The sequence below is a fragment of the Eleginops maclovinus genome, chromosome 21 (assembly GCF_036324505.1).
Source record: "Eleginops maclovinus isolate JMC-PN-2008 ecotype Puerto Natales chromosome 21, JC_Emac_rtc_rv5, whole genome shotgun sequence".
In the NCBI taxonomy this organism is placed as follows: Eukaryota; Metazoa; Chordata; class Actinopteri; order Perciformes; family Eleginopidae; genus Eleginops; species Eleginops maclovinus.
The window spans coordinates 3,166,615-3,190,970 of record NC_086369.1 but is presented as its reverse complement, the minus strand read 5'-3'; the positions used below and the strand labels follow the sequence as shown (position 1 = coordinate 3,190,970).

General features: G+C 41.1%; 2 protein-coding genes across 2 annotated transcripts; one reads left to right on the top strand and one right to left on the bottom strand.

Moving 5' to 3' along the window:
• Positions 1-34: 34 nt before the first annotated feature.
• LOC134858125 (E3 ubiquitin-protein ligase RNF31-like) lies at positions 35-21,302 on the top strand. The gene is given in 34 exon segments (XM_063874029.1): positions 35-248; positions 766-971; positions 1,128-1,274; positions 1,350-1,505; positions 1,718-1,774; positions 1,939-2,053; positions 2,202-2,363; positions 2,442-2,589; positions 2,831-2,982; positions 3,284-3,426; positions 3,576-3,806; positions 3,915-4,229; positions 4,725-4,910; positions 5,052-5,258; positions 5,349-5,522; positions 5,759-5,857; positions 6,247-6,336; positions 6,454-6,568; positions 6,941-7,053; positions 7,153-7,203; positions 7,205-7,267; positions 7,400-7,448; positions 7,633-7,729; positions 8,052-8,217; positions 8,423-8,467; positions 12,398-12,460; positions 13,332-13,454; positions 13,538-13,718; positions 16,055-16,203; positions 16,809-16,908; positions 17,678-17,737; positions 17,967-18,356; positions 18,639-18,754; positions 19,565-21,302. Coding segments are annotated over 33 exon segments (4,632 nt in total). The 5' UTR covers positions 35-248; positions 766-767; the 3' UTR covers positions 19,730-21,302.
• Positions 20,387-23,773, bottom strand: emc9 (ER membrane protein complex subunit 9). Its single transcript, XM_063912162.1, has 6 exons — positions 23,581-23,773; positions 23,095-23,298; positions 22,661-22,737; positions 22,421-22,490; positions 22,171-22,265; positions 20,387-21,689 (listed from the first exon to the last, which is right to left on the bottom strand). Exons 2-6 carry the CDS (start codon positions 23,287-23,289, stop codon positions 21,509-21,511), a joined length of 618 nt encoding a protein of 205 aa, XP_063768232.1. The 5' UTR covers positions 23,290-23,298; positions 23,581-23,773; the 3' UTR covers positions 20,387-21,508.
• Between the last annotated feature and the right edge of the window lie 583 nt (positions 23,774-24,356).

Genomic DNA, 24,356 nt, shown 5'->3' with positions numbered 1-24,356 from the left:
GGAAATTCTGCTTTTATTTTGAAAAAAAAACCGCCCAGACCGGAAGTGGAGCCGGAACATAAAATGTCGAACTGTAGTTCCGCATTAGCTCCAGAGACACCACAAAACCAGTGTAGGAGAAACGTGAATCCCTGATATGGGTTTTTAAAGAGCTTATTTTTATTAACAGATACATAAATACTTTCGACGTTCATCCTGAAGCAGGGATAACCGTACAAAGTGGTGACGAAGGTGACTAAAGTCAGCAGGTACGTGAGTTACAAAAAACTTTCAGTTTCAACTTACGGGAGTTGTTGTTATCTGGGTTTCTCTTGCTAGCTTCAGACCACCTGCCACTGCTAACCCGTGTCAAATAACACTATACCCTGAAGAAACATAACTAACAGTGCTGTCAGTTTATGGTTTTATATGTAGTTAACGTGATTATGAAAGTATGATTAGCCTGGACTTTCCAACAGATATCATTTAATTAAAGGTGCATTTTTTCACTTTATGACATATTTAAGAATAAATGGTGGACTTTTACATAAGACCTTTTACCCTGTACTTATTTAACAACTGACACCTACCAAAATATTAAATCTCAGTAAGTTTCCTTATCTAAGTTAAGGCAAGTTTATCTGGAAAACAAAATCAGGCTCAAAGACAATTACATTCCTTTTTACATAAAGTAAATATGTAATACAACTTTGACAAATATTGACTTATTATTCCCGTCATGCTGTGATTTAAACACCAAATCAATCTACTTCCCCTTTTTAACAGCAATGAGTGGTGGCCCTGCATCGGTCCAGATGGACGAGGTCAGGAGCAGATCCCAGTCCCTCCTCTCCGCCTCAGGTGTAGCCCAGGATGTGAAGGTGGAGGTCCAAACCATGGCCACCATCGCCCTGCCTCTGTCAGAGAAGTACCGCCACATTGGAGTGGAGGCCATCTTGAAGGAGAACATGGCCTGCTGCAATAAACAGGAGGTAAACAATATAAATAAATATCATGCATTTTTCTGTATATTCAAAGGATCTTTGCTGTAATTTTCCACAATATTTTGAATCAAACTCTAAATAAAGGACTTTGTTTTGCTAATTTATTATTACTAATTGCTCACATGAATTGATTCTCTCTTTCAGGTTCTGGAGTCTTTGAGTAAATTGATCAAGGCCTTGAGTATCCTGGAGAAGTACGGCTGTAATCTGACCAGTCCGGCCAGGCCCAAATACTGGAGGAGCGTCAAGCACAACAACCCTGTCTTCAGAAACACTGTGGACGCCGTTAAAGTGAGCAAAACCAAAGATAATGTTTGTGAATAAGCAAGTGCACATACCGTATGTTAATCCTCATTTTCTTCTCAGGGAAGCCGGAGAATCTTGTTTCTCTACGGTTACACCAACCAGCAGATAGACGGCCTCAGTTTCCCGGATGAAGTCAATGAACCAGACACTGCTAAAGTGGCTGCAGTGACTCTGGAGGTCATGACCTTACGCACAGAGGGGGACATGGTCATAAAGGTTTGCATTAGTTTGAAAGCAGTCATTTGAATACCTTTAACATCGTGTGTGTGTGTGTGTGTGTGTGTGTGTGTGTGTGTGTGTGTGTGTGTGTGTGTGTGTGTGTGTGTGTGTGTGTGTGTGTGTGTGTGTGTGTGTGTGTGTGTGTGTGTGTGTGTGTGTGTGTGTAAGGATTTCATTGTTTTCCATGTCTTTTATTTATGTTTGTTTAGGGCACACATCCTCACATAGAGTACTTCAAAGATATCATCCCATTCATCATCCAGCAGGTCTGTACAAACATCTCCTATAGTTTAATAATTTACTCTTTAAGAGTGGTGTTACTCACTGTGTAATCTATTCCAGCATTTTGGTATTGATATTGTGCCTTCTGCTGCATCGACATTGTCTATTTTTGTTTATAGCAAAGTGTTTAATGTGATGCTTTCTTCAGGACACTCCTGGGAATGATGCTGTGGTTATCCAACCTGTAGAGGAGCTGCAGGTTCAGTCTCTTCCACTTAAACCCACTCCAGTCCCCGTAGCACCACCTCGGACACCGTCGACAGGTGAGCTGCCACCGCACCTCACACCCTTTCTCTTTTTTCTTTTCAGATAGGCAAACACATTTTAAACTGTTTTCTCAAGTGGATGTGTGACATTAAACATGCTCACGTTCAGTATCCATACCTAAACTTTTCATTTCTTACTTTTCAGGCTCTACTCCAGCAAGTAACTGTAACCTGTGTGGTGCCACATCTACTCTGTTTTGTCCGTCTTGTGACAATCAGACTTTCTGCGATGCATGCGACGGCCTCTTTCACCGCCACACTTCCAGAGCCAATCACAAGAGAGACAAAATACTGAAAACCAAACAGGGTAAGCCAGATTACAACCTTTAATTAAGTAATACGGCATTGTTTGTGTTGACAGCTATGGTTTTTTTTGTGGCTGTAGAGACTTGCACCATCTGTGGGACTTCTGCTCACGCTGCATGCTCCACCTGCGCCCAGAGGCTGTGTGAGAACTGTGACAAGCTTTTCCACTCCCACCCCGACCGTATAGGACATCACAGGAATATTATTACACCTTCCAAAACATCCAGGTGAGGGGAACGGGAACTCTAATCACAGCCAGGTTTGCTTCTTCATGTGGCAGCAGTGTTGTATAATACGAGTAAAACATATGCTCCAGCAGCTCTGCCATGTAGATATGAAGAGTAACTACCAAAGACTGTCCAGTGCTTTATTCAGCAGATGTAGCATGTATAATGGACTATCCCTATACTGGAGAGGAAGAGCTCGACTACACCATGAATGTGATTGTATTGCTCTATTGTCTTCCAGTCCGTCTCTGTCTCCTTGGGAGTGTGCTCACTGCACCACAGTGAACGAGATGCGAGCCGTCCTCTGCACCACCTGCGAGCGCCCGCGACTTTCTACAGCCGCTTCCATCGTTCCAGAAAGCCTGACGCCGGTTCCTACTTCTCCCAACACAGGTGGGACCAAAACGTAACTTGATAAAATGCACCGACAAAACAAAATTACTGGAAGAAGTCCAGATTTTTGGAGGAGTTTTGACCTTAATTTTGCAATTTGCAGGATATATTACACTTAGGGTTTTGTTTAGCACTGCTATTGAGTGTGCTTGATCATTTTATCAAGGCATATTTGAAAGAGGTTCTTAATAATGTGCAATATGTAAAAAAAAAATGAAAATACAAGAACACCACTCCCTCAAGGAAACAAAGTCACTTCATGTTTGACGGTTCGAATGACTCGTATCTTCCCGTCCTTCAGACTGGCAGTGTAAGAGCTGCACAGTTGTGAATCAAGGCAGCAGCATCCTGTGTGAGGTGTGTGAGCGCCCTCGACTGGCCACTCGCCCGCCTGTCGCCTCACTACTCTGCAGCCCAGGATCTCTGTCCGAGTCTGGGACGAAGGTTTGTCCTCCTGCTGCTGATGAAGCTTCATAAACGACTTCTCTTTATAATTGAAGACATCAGCCTGTTGCTTGGGTTTAATACTAATCATTTCTTCACTTCACAACAAATGAGCAATCAGGTGTCTTTCTACTGTGTCTTTTTTTCAGTCTCTTTCACAGTGGATGTGCCAGTTCTGCACCTACGTCAACACACATCCCGTTGCGGTGTGTGAGATGTGCAACCTGTCGGGTAAAGACTCAGTCCAGCCGGCTGCGTCCAGCTCCAAGGAGAAACCCCCGGTGGCTGTAAAGCCCCAACCGAAGCCCAGACTCAACATGGAAGTGAAAAGACAGAAGATGATGCGAGAAGACGGCCTTTATCTCGTCCAGCAGATTAGAGTATGTCAACACAGACACAAAGCTGCAAATCCTCGCTTTCAGTATTGAACTGTTTTACAGAGGTTAAAGAGCCTTCGAGGGAGACTCACCCTGTGTCTCCTTTCTCAGGAAGCAGAAAAGCGCGGCATCAGTGCTGAGGAGGTGTACGCAGCCATCGGCCTGTGTGGCGGCAGCAACACCAACCCCTGTGATTGGCTGACGTCTGAGCTGCCTCACCTGCTGGACCAAATCTGCGCCATGGCGGCTTCCGTTCAGCAACCCGCGGTGGAGAATGGTGCGGCGGAGGAGGCGGGGAATGGAGGGCAGAGTGTCGCAGGAGAAGGTGTAAAGATGTCCAGAGCCGAGGCCAAGCTGGCCTGGCTGTCAGCAGGGGGAGACATAGACAAGGCAGTGAGACAGCTGCTGAGAGACAGACGAGCCAAGGTAGACATATTAAAAAGGACTGCTGACACATAGTTAATTAAAAAATATACCTTCCTGCTGGAGGTGGAGAAATGTATCCTGCTTTGTATGTTTTGCCTTCCCTTTTTTTTCAGAATAGAATGTGGATACCATCTCTTTTAAATATGTAATAGTTTTTTATTCATAGTCAGTGCAGACAACAAGTGACTGCAGTGAGCTTGAAATAAGCTTTCTACAGGTCAAATGAAAAGCTTAAGAACCGGACGTCTCTCGAGTGATCCTGGTTTTGTTACCTTGAAAGATAACGCAGAACAAAGGCGCTCTGTGGTGTGTTGGGAGGGATATGTAGGAGTGTTGTAAAACCCTCCTTACCCAGGAAACTTTAAATCTGTTTGAGACAAAGTATGTCGCTTGGAGAGAGAAGAACATCACGTTCCCATGAAAAGGAACTGCAAATCCTCCCCTTAAACCTTTTAGAGAAATGAAGCCAACCTTTGTCCTCCCCGTGTGGTATAGATGAAGGAGCTGCACTCTCTGGGCTTCAGAGACGTGCTCCAGTGTGAGGAGGCCCTGCGGCTGAGTGGAGGAGAGGTGAAGGGGGCTTTGTCTCTGCTGCAGCGCCCCCTCCTGGAGCCCTTCCACCAGCGAATCTGGGCCAACCAGGCCGAGCCGCCGATAGATCCTACAGACCCGGACAAACAGGTTAGGCAGCACTGCAAAAAACCTGAGTGCTTTCAGTATCCATATCCCATAAATGACGTGTCTTCAGAAAAGGCAGTGTGTGTCTTTCAGCCTTTGCTTTTCAATTATCTCCCAATACCCTGTCCTTTGATCTCTCCGCAGAGGATGTGCAGGCGTCTGCTGGCGCTGTACGACCTGCCCAGCTGGGGGCGCTGCGAGCTCGTCCTCTCACTGCTGCAAGAGCCAGACGTCACCTACTCCCTGGAGGACGTAGTGCAGGCTGTGAAAGAGTCCCACGACAAGGACTTCATCAGGCGTCTCCTCAAAAACGAGTGCCCCATCTGTATGAACAGCTTTCCCCGCAGCAAGGTGAGGGTCGAGAGTTTATACCACAGTGGTTTCAGACGCAGTGTAACACAGCGGACTGTGGGGATAACTGTCAGCTGTTTATTTCTTCAGATGCAATCCCTGACTTCCTGTCAGTGCTCCGTGTGCCACGAGTGCTTCGGGCACTACTTCACCATCACCGTGAGAGACAAACACATCAGAGACATGGTGTGTCCCATCTGCAGTGAGCCGGACATCAACGACCCCGAACAGCTGGACAGTTACTTTTCCACACTGGACATTCAGGTACAAGGGGAGAAACATGATGACATCATTGTTTATAACAAGAGTCCTGATTGGCCAAGATTTATCTTCAAAAGTGGATTCATTATGAAAGCAACGTATTTAAAAACCACTGACAGGACTGGATTGTTTTCTTGACCCACATACCAACTAGCATACCGAGAACACGGATAAGCAACTTGAAAAACAGGGAACTATTAGACATTACAAATGACGTTTTTGATGTTTTGTTTCCTCAGCTGCGGGGGTGTCTGGAGTCAGACGTATACGATCTGTTCCATAAAAAACTCACTGAGCACGCTCTGATGAAAGACCCAAAGTTCCTCTGGTGCTGTCATGTGAGTTCATCATGATCAGCTATTCTGTCCTGTTGCTTTATCAGCATTCTGATCTCATTTCCTCTTCCACCCATAGTTTGCAAAACATGCTTTGCATATGTATTTCCCTTTTAATGAGTTGTTCTGTGTTTAGCTCTGTATGACCGCTGTCGATAGTGACAGAGAAGAGGAAATGAATAGCTTAGGAACAACATGAGTATAGTTAGGATGTACTACTGTAAGGATACAAACTAAGAGGGATCTAAATGTAGTTCAGAAGTAAAGCTCACTTTTTTCTTCATATCTTCTGATGTTTCATCATTTATTGTCTTTGTGTCACAAACAAAATAAACCTAAATTATTGTCTCACAAACAATTCATAAATTCATCTCATGGAATATTTTCCTCAGTGCACTTCAGGGTTTATCAACGATGGAGACCAGCTGAAGGTCACCTGCCCGTCTTGCCACAGGAGTCTGTGCGCTCGCTGCCAGAAAGCTGTGAGTATAACTGCAGTGTGTAACCGTTCAGCTGCACATGTGTAGCCTCATGCTGTTTAGGAATTCCACCTTGAAACGTTGGCTGCTTTTCATCATTAAGCCTTATCTCTGTGTCAGTGGGAGCCCCAGCACCAGGATCTGTCCTGTGAGCAATTCCAGCAGTGGAAGAGGGACAATGACCCTGAGTACCAGAGGCAGGGCCTGGCCGGGTTTCTGAGAGACAACGGCATCAGTGAGGACACACACAGACTTACTACATAACCACCTGACCTTCGTTTGTACAGTCAACCTCAACCAGCACACTCTTTATACATGTCCTTTTTTTCTTTACTGTCCGGTAGTTGACCCTCAAATTAAGTCACTAACACTCCTTGAACATTTTAGATACAGTTCATATTTAAAGGGTATGTACTTTGTAGCCATAATTCTGATTTAGCTTCCTGTTGAATTCAAGCGGAGTAGAAGTAGAAAGTGGGACAAGAAGTCTCGATTATCTAAAATCAAAGTACACCACTTGATAATGTACTTTGTAGCACTACACCACACCACTGTTTAAATGCTGTTTGGAATAAATACATTCACAGTATGTGGTGTTTTCTTGCAGCCTGTCCTCAATGCAAGTTCCAGTACGCTCTAACCAAAGGCGGCTGCATGCACTTCAGCTGCTCCCAGTGCAGGTACCAGTTCTGCAGCGGCTGCAACAACCCCTACCACAAGGTGATATTCTCAAGAGAGACGTCTGAATTCAAGTTTTATCAGACTTTCACCTTTATGTACTTTAACACATCATCAACACCTGTATCTGTTTTCTGGCAGACCATTTGTAAGACGCTCCAATGCAATTACAACGGTCTGCATGCTCATCACCCCCCGGGACTGTCTGTTTTACCTCAGAGACTGGGAAGCGCCCAGACTACAGGCCCTGCTGCAGGTTAACATATGTTCACTTTTGGGGAAACAAGAACAAACTCACAACAAGAATGCTCCTCCTGTTTTGATAAATGATCAGTTGTTGTAATGAAAACGAAAAGGATGTTTTTTAATACGCCTTTTCTCTCCTCAGAGGAGCGGCGTGGAGTTCAACACAGATCCCTCTAATGGAGCACAAACTGGTAAAAGTTGTCTACCGAAGTCTTTCACTACAATCCATTCTGAGACATCGGTTTTACTTGAGCCACTTTTCTGTAATACTAATATATATTTCCTTTTAACATCTTTAAATGTTTTTCCTCCCTTTTTTTTTACCTCCTCATTTTATTTGAATTAATGTATAATATTTTGACTTTCTCCTCACAGAAGCTTGTGGTGTGATGGAGCAGAAAGATGAAGCAGGTCAGCAGATTGATTCACCATGTGGCCACCAGACACAGCCGGGGCAAGCCGGACTCTGCGAGTGAGTTTCTGGAACGCTGCTCTACGCACTCTGATTGTTTGCTGCACAAACTGCTTAAACAACAAGTCCATTACCTTGAGAATTGAAAAAGATCTGATAAAACTATGTGGTTTTGTAACCGAAGAGGTAATTAATTATAACGAATCTTAAACTAGTTTGCCAAAATGCGCTTTTGTGTATATTAACACGTTGGACAAGATTCCAGGGTGTTAAAATGTGTCATCACATATTTCGACATACTATACCGAGACTTTTTCCAACATACTTTTTTGTTTTGTTGATTCCTAACGAAGTCTTTAACCAGAGGTCTGTGTTCCCACAGGAAACATTACAAGGAGTACCTAGTGAGTCTGATCAACTCTCACTCTTTGGACCCCGCTCTGCTCTACGATATTCCAGAGCTTATTCGAGCCTGTGAGAGGTACCTGGTAGACAAGCAGAAAGGAGAGAACGAGGACGATAATGCTTACCAGGCTCGACTAACTAAGGTGAGATGCATCTTTCTCCTGCCACAGAGGTCAGGGTGATTTGTCCAGATCAAACATTTTAAAAGAAAGACTTCTCTCCCATCTCTTCTCAAGGTACCTGAAGACATGTTGAATATCAATTGCAATAGTCTGCAAAGAAGTGGGTGTGATGTTTTCTACGTTTTAAAACTTGGCGTCTGTTGTTCTGTTTTGTTCTACAACACAGAAACTGATGGAGGTTCCTCTTGGAGAAAAAGTTCCTCGGAACAATTAAATATCTGGGAAAATGAACAACCGCCCGCCTCCAGAAATCCTGCTACATGTGTTCATCAAGCACTTAAACCACAAGATGTACCTCGGGCTGATTTTCTCCATCTGCAAAGTCACTTACAGTCAGCCTGAAAAAACGTGTGACTCATAGGAATGTCTGTGTGACAAACTAAATAAGGACCATTTAATTGGTGGAAGCTGTTTCTCATTTGTGTTCTTGTATCCTCTCTAAGCATTTGTTTGTTTTTTCTCTGCAGTTTTCACATTTGAAGATTAAACATATACAGTGGGGCAAAAAAGTATTTAGTCAGCCACCAATTGTGCAAGTTCTCCCATTCAAAAAGATGAGAGAGGCCTGTAATTTTCATCATAGGTATACCTCAACTATGAGAGACAGAATGAGAAAAAAAATCCAGGAAATCACATTGTAGGATTTTTAAAGAATCTATTTTCAAATGATTGTGGAAAATAAGTATTTGGTCAATAACAAAAGTTCATCTCAATACTTTGTTATAGACCCTTTGTTGGCAATGACAGAGGTCAAACGTTTTCTGTAAGTCTTCACAAGGTTTCCACACTGTTGCTGGTATTTTGGCCCATTCCTCCATGCAGATCTCCTCTAAAGCAGTGATGTTTTGGGGCTGTCGCTGGGCAACACAGACTTTCAACTCCCTCCAAAGATTTTCTATGGGGTTGAGATCTGGAGACTGGCTAGGCCACTCCAGGACCTTGAAATGCTTCTTACGAAGCCACTGCTTCGTTGCCCTGGAGGCCTCTCTCATCTTTTTAAATGGGAGAACTTGCACAATTGGTGGCTGACTAAATACTTTTTTGCCCCACTGTACCTCTTTGTTGATAATCGCGATAAACTTATTAGAGGGAATAAAGATGAGGTTTCTTGGTAATTTTCATCACACAGCTTTTTCCTGAATTATTTTCAGTGTGGGTTATTGGATCTCATGAATTTGACAGTTGGACGATTTTTGCACTTGAAAGAAGAGCCTTTTTTTGGAAATGTATGTAAAATATTGTGCAAAATTATATCTTGATGGTAAGAATGAAGTTACTTTTAATAAAAGACAAATTAGATGTTGGGTTGTCTGTTTTTTTCCTTCTTTATATATAAAGTTAAAACCATAAATTACTTTGGGATATTGGTTGTTTTGGAATTAGTAATTCAAGTTATTATGGGCCTGCTTCTCCAATAATGACACGGTATGTCGAAAAAGTGAGAAGATGATCGATGGGAGAGACGCAACTAACTACCTCAGCCAAACTTATAATCTGGTTCCTTAATTCATTTCAAAATCTGTCTTTCTTCTAAGGAGTACATCAAAAAAGGTCATTGTATAGTACGTTGAAAATATTTTTGAAAACCTACTGTAGCACGTCAACAAATCTGAAAACCAATCATACTACAGTACAGGAAAAGTAGGTAATCATATCGGATGTCAAAAATATAACAACATACAGTATGTTCAAATTATCCAGAAAAAACCCCAAAAAGGGATAAAAGTTTTAGAAAGATATTTTGAAAATAATATTTAAAAAAGTCACAAAAGTAAATTTGAAGTAGAACAACAGCTTGTGGTATGTTGAAAAGGGGAACGCCTTTCAGTGTGTCGTTAGTTATTTCATCTCTGTAAATGATCTGAACACTATGATGTCACGAGTTTAATCACAGACTATCAAACGTGTGTTTGCTCTGTCGATATATCCGTGTTTGTGCGTGTCTTTTGTCGCCCCCTGATGTACGAGTCAAACACGGTTTCCTCAAAGTCACGTGATTTCTGGGAAGAGGCGCAGCTGTAAAGAGCCAGCAGAGTCCTGCCCGCAGCCGAGGTTCCGTCACAGTCCACGCTGCCGGGGAGGAAACAAAACCAAGGTAAACGAAACTCAAATGTACTTGTATGCAACTAGATATCCGTCTATATTTGATACACTTATTAATATCGCAGTCATAGCTAGACGCGGATTGATGTTCCTAAACCAACCTGCTGTTAATACAAGTATAGGACTGGTTTCTGAGATGCAGTGGCGGGCCGTGCATTTCACACCTAGGCCTTCAGTGATGTCCTACACAGTCCTGAATTATTCCACCTCTTAATACCATCATTATGACGCCATGGCTCTAGAAACTATACATTTAGACAGAAACGCAGTATAACCGGGCGTTGCATCACCTTAACATAGTCAAGTACAACAGAGTTATATTAATATTTCCGAAGCATTTATAATCAATACATCAGCATTTACAGTTAACTTAATTAATCAGATTATCTGACAAAGCGCTCCTTGACACCTGTGTCCGTCACATAACGCAGGACAAGTGCCAGCTGTGCTACATTACCCACATCTGACGTCTCGTCCACCATAACAGCGACAAAGGGTGCTTTTTGAATCTTCATTTTGATCTCTTCTCCCATCACTTCAGCAATAGCATAAATCAGGTCGTTTTGTATTTTGCCTGACGTCCCAGTAAACATGTTGTTTGTGTACAGGTGGTAATGCAAATCTGTGTTGTTCTCAGCAAGAAAAGAAAGAAGCTCCACGTAGTTTCCTCTGTTTCTGGACTCGGCGCTTTCATCGTGTCCCCTAAATGAAAGTTCCTGTTTACCCAAAAACAGGACACAATCAATCAGTCTTTCAATAATTCCCTATTTTTGTTCACCCTTTCGTTGTGGAGCTCCGTTTCCCTGGGCACTTGTTCGTTGAGCTGTAGATCCACTCGGGTGTCCCCAAAGGTTTTCAAAAGCACCAGTGCTTCCAAGTGCCCAGCCGTGCTTTGGTGTCTCGTTGCTGCCTTGGTTAGACAACTCAAGTTTGCAAGTTTAGTGTGGCTCCAAACACCAAATCGATCAGTTGCAAATACCAGGCATTCCCGGCAGTACAATTTGCAGTGCCTCTCGGAGGCTGTGAGCCAGGGGTACCGCTCGTAGTGTCCCTGCTGTGCTAGGCTCGCTAGCGTTGGAGTTGGTCGTTCACCTTTTCAAGATGTGTAGCTTTACTTGAAAAGTTCGTTTTGAAAATGGCGTTGTTATTATATCTTCGACCAAATTGATCTCTTCTCCTCCTTCAGCCATTGTGGGTTGAAAAAAATAGCTTGTAGAAATCTACACAAATTAGCTCGCTCAAGTTCTAGTTCTGTTTGCTAGCTTTGCCCATAGACTGTATGGCTCTGCCTACTGCCTAGCTCTGCCTCTCAATAGTGCGTATCCAATCAGAAGATGTGCACGTGCTAACGTTAGCGTACGCCTGCTAGCTGGCCCGTTGTCGCCACCTCGAAATCTGATTGGTTAACGCCACAGTTTTGTTTACGTTCACTTTAAGTTTACAGCCGCCCGCACTGTTGATTCTGAAGGCCTAAGGGCAGATTTCTTTGACCCTAGCAACACATTATGGCTGAAATATGATTGGATAAAAGCTCTAACATAAAGGCCAGCCCTCCAAATCTCGTTCTGAGGCTGGAAGCAGCGCAGCCAAGACGAACGCTATAAAATGAAGAGAATAGACTATGGGGAATAATTTAAGACTTATTTGTGGAAAAAATATATCAAAATGTAATTTATATTCTGATGATGTTTAGGCCAGCAGAGAAGGCCTTGCTGGCCCTGACGGCCCACCACTGCTGAGATGTGTTTGTTTATTGTCGGGCTGGAATAAAACGAGTCCTGGGTCAATATTCTCATTTAATTACATCTTGTTTACGCTTTCACTGTCACAGTTGTATTACTATATATGGTTTGGTAAATACTTAAGCGTTATTGAAGTTTCAAGGGAAGGATATCATTTGTAACATGCGTCTGAATGTGGTTGTTTTTTATTGTGACTGTGTGTGTGTGTGTGTGTGTGTGTGTGTGTGTGTGTGTGTGTGTGTGTGTGTGTGTGTGTGTGTGTGTGTGTGTGTCTGTGTGTTTGTTATCAGTTTTAAAGAGCCATGGCAGTAGCGAGAATGCGCTCTACACGCAGACTGCGCTCGTGGATCGTCGAACAGGTGGGTGTATGTCTGTTTAAAAAGTGTGTGTGTGTGTGTGTGTGTGTGTGTGAGGTAGAGGGAGGGGGGGAAATGGAAAGACATAGATAATGCGCTCTAGGGACATTAAACCAAGAACTGACTGTGGATCAGAAGTGGAGACCATGATAGTTCACTCCGGAAAATGTACCAAAAGTAGTTCACTGATGTTATTATGACTCGTGCTTAATGTAAAGCAGGATTTTACTGTAACTATAATCAAATGATTACTTTCATTATGATTGATCTTTGAATGATTGTCTGCAGTATTAGTCGACGGTTTGGTTTGTAGAAATAGTTGGAAAAGTTCAGGACAGTTAAACCCGAGCCCAGAGGGAAACCTTCACAAGGCTTGTTGTGTCCAAGCACCAGTCAACATAAGAATGAGTCAAATCAAACGCAGAACATATTCACACTTTTTAACCTGGAACCATAAAAAGTTATTGAATATTTGCATGAAAAATGTGTGCCAGGTAATATTCTGTCACTTGATTAATGAACGCTTCAGCTTTCCTTTCTTTTGGATTCATTGGTAAAGCACCTAAGTAGTTTTATGGATAGAAAAAAATAGTAAAGAAGTGAAATAAATATCATTGAAAAGCTCAAATATATGCAGTTGACAAAGAGCAGTGAATCCTCACATGTTAGGAACTAGAACTAGATTATTAAATGTTCTGTTAATCCACATTGAGACTAATGAGCTAATTACTTCAGCACCAGAGACCTGATTTATTATTTGGTATTTGCATCTTCACAGTTTAGCTGACACATTTGTTTAGGAGAGTATTATAACACCCAAAAGTGTCTCCAGGTCGTGACTTAACCTCTTGTTTTTTGGGTCATGTGGCTGCAGGTCAGCAGTGAAAAATTCCCAGGGCTGATGTGGGACGACGATGCAAAAACAATGTTCCGCATCCCGTGGAAACACGCAGGGAAACAGGACTTCCGTAAAGACGAGGACGCCGCCATCTTTAAGGTCTACTTTCCTCTCAAACAAATCCCTTGATTCATAAGTCAGAGGGTCTGAAGTGGCACTAAACATGGTGTCTATCTCCGCAGGCGTGGGCCGAGTTCAAAGGCAAGCTGACGGTTGGGAGTGAGGACAACCCGGCGTCCTGGAAGACACGCCTGCGCTGCGCCCTCAACAAGAGTACGGAGTTCGAGGAGGTGATGGAGCGAGCCCAGCTGGACATCTCCGAGCCCTACAAGGTGTACCGCCTGGTGCCCATCAGCGAGCAGGGTGAGACGTCTACGTTTACTACACACTCGGCACGGATTTAGAGATGCCATACGTTCTGCCACACAGGGATGGAGATTAAGACTTTCCAAAAGAAAGAGCGCAGTGGTTTTCATCTGACTCAGGACTGTGAGCAATGCTTCACTGGCTTGCTGTCAATAACAAACTCAACATAAACACAAGTTATAAGAGTTTGACTGCAAATGATAGACAATGATGAAAAGCAGTGGGTTTTTTTACTGTTGGATCAGACAATGCAATCATTTGAAGCTCTGAGAAGGTAATGGCCATTTTTTCTAACAGCTTCTGATGTTTTACGGACAGATTTGTTAACAATGAGAAACCATCGGGCTTACCTTTGCGTTGATGCCTTTTCACTTCCTCCTAGCACTGTCCAGATAAACATGAGCAGACCTGCAGGATGTAAGACAAAATCACAGGTCAAAAGGGAGAAACCTTTACCAAATCAACGATTTCATGAGTTCATATGTGTGCATTAATTCACCAACCAGCTAAAATAGATCTGAATAAATGACATTTCTTAATCAAAGTCACCTGACAAACACTAGCATTATGGGAGAGGTTGATAACACCTGTAAAGGAGTGTTTATCTATATACTTATTACACTGCAGCTTTGTAATGACTTTACACATGTGTTCAAGTGTCAGGTAATTAATCCAGCTGTGCCACAGTACTGAGCAAGTTACAGAGGAGGAAGAAGATATGAGTAAGAGTGCTAATACCACAGTGTAGAAATACTACATAAGAAGCATTCATTTTATTTGAGTATACAAATATTAGCATTGGAATATAATCCAAGTAGAAGTACTCATTAAGCAGAATGGTATTTTACAGAACAATATACATCAGTTATAATAGTTAGTGTTTAATGTTGCAGCTGGGTACCCTAAACAGTACCAGCTGACTGTGTTCATAATCTCTCACACACTGTTTGTTTACAAAAAGGAGAAGAGTAAAGATATAAAAGTGCTTAAAACAGAAGTATGAAACCAGTTTGAATGTGAATTATTATTTGTTTCCTCTGCGTTTTGGATGAATGACGATTCAGTTCTACATTAGTTTATCTGCTCCAGCAGAGCGGCAGAAACGTTTTGATAAAACTATCAGCAGCAACATGGGGCTTGAAATGCAACGTGCGAGCAGAAAATTAAGGCAATTGGCTCTGCTTGAAAAAAACCCATTAATGCATGAGGATTACAAAGCCAATGCTAAAACATAAAAGAGAAATATAGTAATTAATGCTAAGGTTTAAACAGCAGAGTACTTTGTTAATTTATCTTCGGTGGACAACTCTGCAGCTGCATCTTCAGAGGGAAGTGACCTGATATTTTTAGGCTGTAATCACACCCTCACTAGCTGTTAACATCAGCAACACACACAGATACCAGTTACACAATGACTGTAGAAACCTTCCTGGCTTGTGTTGCAATGGACCTTCCTCCCCGTCCCTCCCCATCTAGTGTTGTTCTTGTGAAAAACCTCGTCGCGTTTTCCCCCGCTGAATCACATCCACTCTCTTCTGGTTTTCTAGCTCTAATACTCTTGCATTACCGTTTGTAGGTATTCAAACTTTCCACAGTGTTTAAGGCTTTAGATTCAGCTCATTTTGAGTCAAGATCAACATCTAAATGTCTGTTATATCAGCTAGAAGCTTTTTTACAAGCTCTGCTGTTTGCTCTGGGCTCCCATTATTGAAATACTGTGAATTATAACAACCTGATGTATTGATTCTACCTCTTTACTGCTCTTTATTGGCCTTCTGTAAAACATTCTCCTATTTATTAGTGACCTTTAACTCCTCTCTGTTGCGTGTTTAAATGCTGTTTCATTGGGCGTCTAGGACTTATTATGTAAGGCTTGCTCTTTAGTTTAATACATAGACATACTGTTACCATGATTTACTGTACAGTACATGTTGACCCAGGGAGGAAAGGGCAGAGTACAATTCGGATTGGTTTACCTTCTTTATTAACGATCTGGCTTCTCACTTCAAATGAAATACTTTGGAGGATGATTTTGGATGGAGTTGTGCCATATTTGAAGTGTACTATTGTTTCCTGAAATGTATATGCATTCATGATAAATTAAACCACAGTCCAAGGCAGATCAAGTGACTTCTCTGTAGTATCATGTTGAGTCAGCAGGACAGCAACTTATTCTCTGGGGTGAAAAGTTCAGCCGACTTCACCCTGGTTGTCTGGGGGAATAACATTTACTTTGACTAAAGCAAACAATTCTTTCCCTATTCATAAAGCTTGATGTAGTGGTTTAGTGTCTTATTGAATTCTTTTTTAAATGTTGTTGTTATTCTGCTTAGGTGTGGCGGTTCCAGAAAAGAAATGCAGAGCAAAAGTCAACAAGAAAACAAGGAGGAGAAGGAGGAGGAGCAGCAGCAGCAGCAGCGACTCTGAGAGCGATGTCAGTCCGGTCAAGCAGATAAAGGCGGAGGAGGTCTCCTCCCAGCTGGTGAGCCTCACGTACAAATGTGTGCTTTCTGCTGCTTCTACTCCACTAGATCTCAGAGGCACATATTGCACTTTTCTACTCTACTAAATGATAAAATATGATACTAATGTCAGTACACACACCTACAACCTGCATGGCACTAATATGCTGAACATGCTAAAGCATCAGAAATAATTGCTCACCATATGAATATGAAGTTTAACAAGAACATTAATTCAAGTACATTTTGCTGTTTAAACTGCTTCTTGGGGTTTACACCTTCCTATAGTGTGCTATATAGGTTTTTGTGCATGTGCATGGTCTGTAAAGGCTACAATCTCAAAGATCAAGAAGAGGGGAGTATCCCAAATGCTCCCTCTGGTGGGAGAATTTAGCTGCTATAAGAATGTCTGCAACACATATGATAAGATTGGAAATTAATGATCAAATTATGTGAATTATTGCTTAAAAAGGTTTGAAAAAAAGCTGAAGAAACTGAAAGTATTGTGTTTGTTGTTTCAAAATGAGTCTTGACTTTAGACCAGACAGCCTTAGCTCAAGGTTCACCTTTTTGTTAATAGGTGAGATTTATTTGTAATGTTTATTATGCCTCTTTGTGTTCTCAGTCTGTTGAAGACAATCTGCCGTTCACTATCCCCCCTGTCCTCCCTGTGGAGACAGAGGAACCCGCTCAACACACCACCAGCAGCACCATACACAGAGATGGTTAGTTTAACATGAACTCTGCTCCACAGGAAGTCACAGTCTGGGTAACACTGAGACGGATATGAATGTCTTCCCTAAATATACATTTCTTAACCTCAAGTGATTTCTCTGCACAAATATTAGGTGTTTTTAGTCAAAGGACAGCCTGTAGCTGTGCCTGACCTGTATTGACTTGATCTTGACCTTTATTTGACCCACTTTCTGAATGTAGTTCAAGTCATGCAACACTCAACAAACTTAGGTGCAAACCACTTCTGGGAAATACACATGTCTACATACTGAATGCAGCGCCACAGATGTTTGGGTGTTTTGCATTCGTCACAAGCAGGATTACAGAAACCTGATCTCAGCAGCTCAATCTCTCCTGGCCTCTGTGTCTGAGAAGAACTTCATGAGGAAGCTGTGCTGCTGTGATAGCAGTTATGCAATCTAAAATGAGAAACAGGAAAGGTAGCAATGCTTTCTTTTAAGTCTGACATAAACTGAAACACACAAAGTAGCACCGACAAATCAGGAAAGCACATTGCATCAAGACTGCAGTTCAAATAAGGGGAGACATCTGATCACTGACATGCTGCATTCATACCAGCAGGCCTATTTACAGTAACAGTGTTGTCCAGTTGCCTGCAGAACCAGATTTACGTGTAAAAGCTGCTTAATTGCATGTCATTGTGTCCTGTTTAAACAGAATCTGACCACAAAACAAACTCTGTCATGATTCCAAAACAACAGCTGATCCTCCCTTTTATTTCTCTCTTCCTCTCTGCAGTGGTTGATGAATTTACGTTGGACGTGCGGATCGAGGAGAGCGTCTCTGCTCCAGTAGGAAGTAATAAACTATGAACAAAATGAAAGCTTGTTGTGAAAAATGCACATAAAAGTCATTGTTTTTTGTATTCCCTAACTAGGGTATAATGTCTTGACATGCTGGACAGTCTTTCCAACTTGCTCTTAAGTTTATAGGACTGGTTGACTCATTATTTTATTTTGAAAGGTAAAGCATCTGTTTTTTGACTCAATCTGGCCACTCATGCTACTCTCTGTTTCTGTTTCTCCAGCTGAGGATTCCTTCAATGTGGTGGTTCAATATTTAGGACAAGAGGTTCTTAAACGTCACATCCAGAAAAACGACATCAGGATTTTGTACTTGCCTTCCTCTTCGGTCCCCCCGGCGCCGGCCGTCCTGAAGGGCAGGTTTCCTCGCGTCCCGCTGCCGGAGCCGCCCTCCACGCTGCCCGCAGGCGAAGAGCTGCAGGCCCTGTTCACCTTGCTGCCCTTCATGGAGAGAGGGGTGGTGCTGACCTCCATGCCGGGGGGAGTCTACGGCAAACGGTTGTGCCGGGGGCGGGTCTTCTGGACGGGGCCGCACACCACCACACCGGGGCTGCACAAGATGGAGAGGAGCACGGAGCCGGTGATGCTCTTCTGTAAAGAAACCTTTAAACAACGTGAGTTTCATCTCCAACACGGAACCTTCAAATGTAGAATGAAAGCCACCACATGTGAGGGGTTTAGTCTTCATGGGTTTAGTTTAGTGAATGTAAACACGGCCTGATTGTGAACCTTTTATAAAGCAATTAGTCCAGATAACAGACGAGCCCCAAACAGCTTGTCTTCATCGACAGTCAGACCTTAAACCAGTAGATGAGTTTAAACAAATACCTATCTAGTCTGATCTCTGGGCTACACTATTAATGATCTATTTAACTATTTGTTTTTTCCATTATCAGAACTGGACAACTTCCGTATGAATGGCGGCGATCCCCCTCAGTGTGGCTTCACTCTTTGTTTTGGAGAAGAGCTGAGCAACACCGAAGACCCGTCTAGAAAACTCATTATTGTTCAGGTAAATGTCCAAACTCTCGACAATGTAGTGACTCAGTCGACTGGATGATATTTTTTCCAAACGTTTGTACACACAACTAGCCATGAACACCAAATTGTAGCTTCTGTTTCACGTTTAAAATCTCTGATTGTTGTTCAGCACCAAGGATTAATCGTCTTAAACGTATTTCTTTTGTAACATTTTACAAGAATCCATAAGATCTTATAAATATATATTGGTATATTAAAATTTGAATAAAACTGTAAACATGTTTGTGTCAAATAAATCCTATCTGAGAAAACCTTTAGCACTGCAGAATGGTTTTAGTTTTAACAGAAAATGTATTAAAGCACTTTTATAATTCATTTAAAACTAATCATTTTAATTAATGAGTAGGTTTTTATTTTTAAACAATGAATTCATTATTTATTTCCTAAAACAACAGTATTGTGAATGATTTCCTAATTTAATTTCTAATGAATCATTATTTGAACCTCTTAATGACATACGGTTTGCTTACAAATATGAATAATAAATGAATACTATTTAATATATTTATTCCCTAGTATCTAAAAATATTTATACTTAATTGAAACAAATATAATAAATTAAATGCATTAATTAAATTACAATAAATCATTTCTTAATAAAAAAATAGCACTAATAATTAAAACTTTAAAAGGAAAATTACAGGTAAAAAGAAAAGTGGTTTTTACTCTAACATTATATCAGAAATGCTAAATGAAAAGAAAGTTGTAAAATTGTGACACAGTCAAGTAAAACAAATAATAATAATGCTGTTACCTGCTCTCTGTGCGCTCACCTCTGCAGATCAGCTTCCCCTGGGCGGAGCAGCAGGTCCAGAACACGCAGTCCTTTTTGGATTCCATCAGCATGCTGCAGTCTCTGGCCAGTCAGTCTCCGCTGGGAGAAATAACTCTGAACCTGATCACCGTGTCCCCCTCCGCTGAGATCTTCTCCTGTGGGACCCCCTGAGCACTTTGTCCGCATGAAGGGGGGTTTGATTCCAAAATAAGAGCAACCCATTCTTTCAAAATTAGAGTATGCTGAGCGATATGTCCAAGTTAACCCTTGAATACAAGATCTCAAATGGTCAAAACTACTGATTAGGGTCTAGATTCTCCTTGCTTGTGTTGTCATATCGCTCAGCCCTTCTAGATAGCACATAACCAAACGTATTGCACTTATGAAAGCCCAAACACTTTTTAAAATGGGAGATCAAATCTTCAATGTCCAGCTCTTGTGGTGTAACCCTGAAAACGGATATTGTTTGTGAACTGGAAGCACTACATTTAAACCAACACAAGTCGTCCTCAGATCTGCACCGATAGGTAGATCCACTAGACATGGCATTATATAAATCAATTCTTTGTTTCAGTTATTCTTCACCTGAAAATTGTCAAACATTTTCTGGTTTAAGCTTCTAAGATTTTACAATACACATCTGCTCTACATATGGCTGTAGATGTAGTATCTTGGACTGTTTTGACTTCAATATGCTTGTGTTTTCACAGTTTTAACATATAGACTGGGGAATATATTTAGAGTAATATCATAAATGATGTTTATGTAATAGTGAATGTTAAGGGAAACATTCCATACTCGGATAACTTACAATAAAACACAGAATAGTTCAGTAGAGTAGTGAAAATAATAAGAGCACTTTTTTTAATGGTATGCTTGTTAGTTAAATCCAAATCTTGGGGTACTCATTTATCATGGTAGGTTGTGTTGGTGAAACACAAACATTTACACTTTGACGATTATGGGCTGTATTTTAACATGTAGCACTTATAGAGGAATAACCAACGTTCAGTCTGCTGTTAAACAATATTCATCTGGGATGTTCGGTTCGGTTTATGCGTTATAAATGTATCAACATTACAAGGTGTACACAGTTAACCTTAATTGACCTTTAACAGGGAAGACGTTCAGGATGTTTGATTAGTTTTGTGACACTGCTCTAGACATTAGTTTTACAATAGTTCTGTAAAGGTAAAAGCAGACATCTTTAATCTCAATACAAAAGTCTTGCACTAAAAATCAGTTTGCTGAAGCTCAGAATATTTGGTATTTATATATATTTGTTTTAAAATATAGATATTAGTTATAAGGATAATATTCTGGGATGTACACTATGATGTAGTTGTATGCAGATATGGATATTTTCAAGTGTTTATCAATGTTTTTAGTATTTGTCTGCATTTCTAACTTTTCCTTTGAAGACATATTTGCATATATTTGCAGGTAGTCTGGTGCTAGTACCCCCACAGGACTTAAACATAAAGTATATTTCCTTAAAACTACTTTAAAGTGCCATTTAATAAGCTATAAATGGTTTGTAGGAGAACAATTGAAGCAGCATCTGCTTTAAGGAAAATTAACTACCACCTTAATCATGATTCCCTGAAACACCCGACAAAAAAAAGAGCTGCAACAAGTTTGTTTTTACTGCTAGACTTTTGTATTGCATTATATGGTGTTTGTGTTATTTTGTCCACCCCCTGGAGCCTGTAATGTACATAGAAATAAACAAGAGACAAAAATACCACAGGTGCATTGTGTGTGTGTGTGTGTGGGGGGGGGGGGGCTGTAAATATGTTGTTATTTATGCATGTTCTATGTTATGTCTCTGTTCAGTCTAATAAATATAAAGCTAAGCTCTGTGACGTTTTGTTATAAAACAAATATCCCATGACGTTGGGTCAGAACATAAGTTAATCTGCGCTCTACAAACAGATGCTACACCTCGGTCTAGATGTTCCCGTTGGCTGGCGAGGCGAGCTCGGCTATCTTAGTATTCAGTTTCTGATTGGTCCAGTCCTTTGTGATGTCGTCCAGGTGGCTGTCAAAATCCACCAACAGCGATTGGTCGCCCGACTCCAGCATCTGAGTGGCTATTGACCGAATCTCGTCCCACTGTCTCAGCATTATCCTGAACATAGCAAGCGGAAAAGAGACTGTGTGTTAATACTATTTCTATTATGTACTAGTGTATTTTTTAGCAAGGAATTTAGGGAAAAAGTCTAACAGCAAAAATATATACAAGTCAAGAAAAGAAGAGCAATTCATTGAGTTGAGCACAGAAAAGGAACCTGCTTTTGGGTTTTTTAGAAAATGACGAGTTGTACTGAATGAAAGAAGGAATAGGAATCACTGCATTACCACGTCCCACAATAAAAGGTTCAAGGTTAATTGTATTGTACTCAATACAAATGATGAAACTATTGTAATGGCACTTGATCGCTATGAATGGAAAAAGCTTATTCTCCAAGGTTGGGTGCTGCTCTAAAATAGGCTGCATAGATTAAAGCATTTGGACCAAAGACAGTTATGTTTGAAACAAGAGGGTAGAGTTTGTTTTCAACTCGAGAGGCTCAACTCATGACCAAGATTTCCCTCAGGCTGTCACTCACGTGTGTTTGTCTTTGAGCAGCCATCTTGAATCTTTGCGCTCGTAAATCACGATGGGAGGAACCCGATAGTCTGAAGACATCTTACTGCCATCAAGCTGTGGAGCAAAACAAAGCATTTCTAACAAATCAACAACATCATATATAGTGACGTTGAAGAGAGAATTGCAAGAGTACACTTTCTAATTCCTCTGATCAACTTATTGTTCAACCAGTAACTTATTTCTCATCTCGATAGTGTTTAATCTCTTACCATTAACAAAACTGCATTGTCAAACTGCTCGGAAATCTTATCGGCTATCTTCATTGCACATGGTGTCGGGCTGTGGGGTTTAAGAGAAGAAAACTGATTTATTAGAAAGTCAGAAAGGTTTACGTTTGACTAAAATACTGAATTTACCAACACACTTGAACATTTTACTAATCATTCAAAAGTAAAAGGTACTTGTCTAGCTGAAAATTATATGGGGAGAGTCATCAGCAGCAAACGTACCTGCTGTCTGATACGCAGGCGTTGGCTTGATAGTATCCCACTATCTTCTGCTGAGTCTGTGAACACCAGACATCAACCTGAAACAAGAGAGTGAATCAAAACATTAAGACATCATTTATCTTAAATGCAAAACTGGATACACATACAGAAAGAAGACAAATCACTCCTCTCATCACAAGAAAGCTTCCTCTGCAGCAAAAGGGCCAGTAAAGTCATTTATCAGGTAAAATAATTATGAACATTTGGTTTCACAAGTAAATAATGTGTTGTCTATTCATATGTTATAGTCAATAAAACATGGAGATTGATGGAGATCAAAGATGAGACAAATATTTTATTGATTTAAAAGTAAGCTGATTAATTTAGTGTCCCGGTTTCCTATTCGTCAATTTCCCAATAGTTGAAATGTTGACTATATGCAAATGTCCTACTACCTGTGTCAGGGCCAGCTGTGTGATGGGAGCCAGAGGCAGGTGGGAATGAAGCAGCGGGACACAGTCTGTCACACACACAGCACCGCCTGCAGAGCTGGAGGACAGCAGCAGCCCGTTGATGCTGCACCGAGGAAACAGAGAGGCGTGCAGGAACATCTTCACATACGCCCGACAAGACAGCTCCACTTCACCCATGATGACTTACTAAGAGAAGGACACAAAGACAGACAAAGGCAGTGAAAACAGGCTTCAAAGGACCCCAGCGGAGGCTTAATGTACATGTACATCACATGTGAACAATATAGATGATTCCCACAAGTAGTAGTCAACAGTTCATCCCATAAATCAGGAAAATACGCCTCCCAGACCTTGTGTTTTTTTTTCAATGGATGTAGTTAGCTCAAGGATCAAGCTAACCGGCTGCTTCTTTAATATGCATTAGCATTAGCATACTAGCAAACCAATCAGAGCTTAATTAAATCTTACCTTATGAGATATGAGATAAAATATAGTAAACGTAGCCTCGACAAACAAATTCGTACTTTGCAATTATCAAATATAACGGTTCATAAGGGTTAATAAACGGCTGTATCTTTTTTAGGAGAGCTGTCACGGCTAACTGTTTCACTTGACAGAAAACGTCTGAACGCTGGTTTCCGGTTCCGCCCATAGCCGGATTCCGATTGGCTACATGTACTAGTGTTTGTGACGTAACACAACGTAATTCTGCAATCATTAGCGGCTGCGTATGCTGGTTTTTTAGCAGTAGTGGGACCTCTGGTGGAAAGGATGTAATATATAAAAGTCTCTATACAGTTTATGATACAAATAAGTTATGTGTGTAATAAAAATGTGATTAATATAGTTCAAGAGTGGTGAAACGATAAACTAGATATAAACTGAAAGCACTTATTCCGCTGAAAATATTCCACTACAAACAAATGATGCAGTCAATTTAGGTAGGAATATGTCAAGAATGTTTACTAAAAATATGAAATGTTAAATTAATTTCATTATGCAGTAAAATAATGCTTTCAATATATTAAATCCGGTTTCTGGATAATGTTACTGCTTAGTGTAGGCCGGAGTCGGTTTTATTACCAAGTAGGTTTACACATATAAATACAAAGTACTTTGTACATAAAAATCAAAGGTGTCTTTTCTATACATGATATAATTTTTCATCAATAAAATAAACTACATTTCCCATCAGCGACCACATTACACAATGCATACCCTACTTCCTGGAAACAATTTTCAAA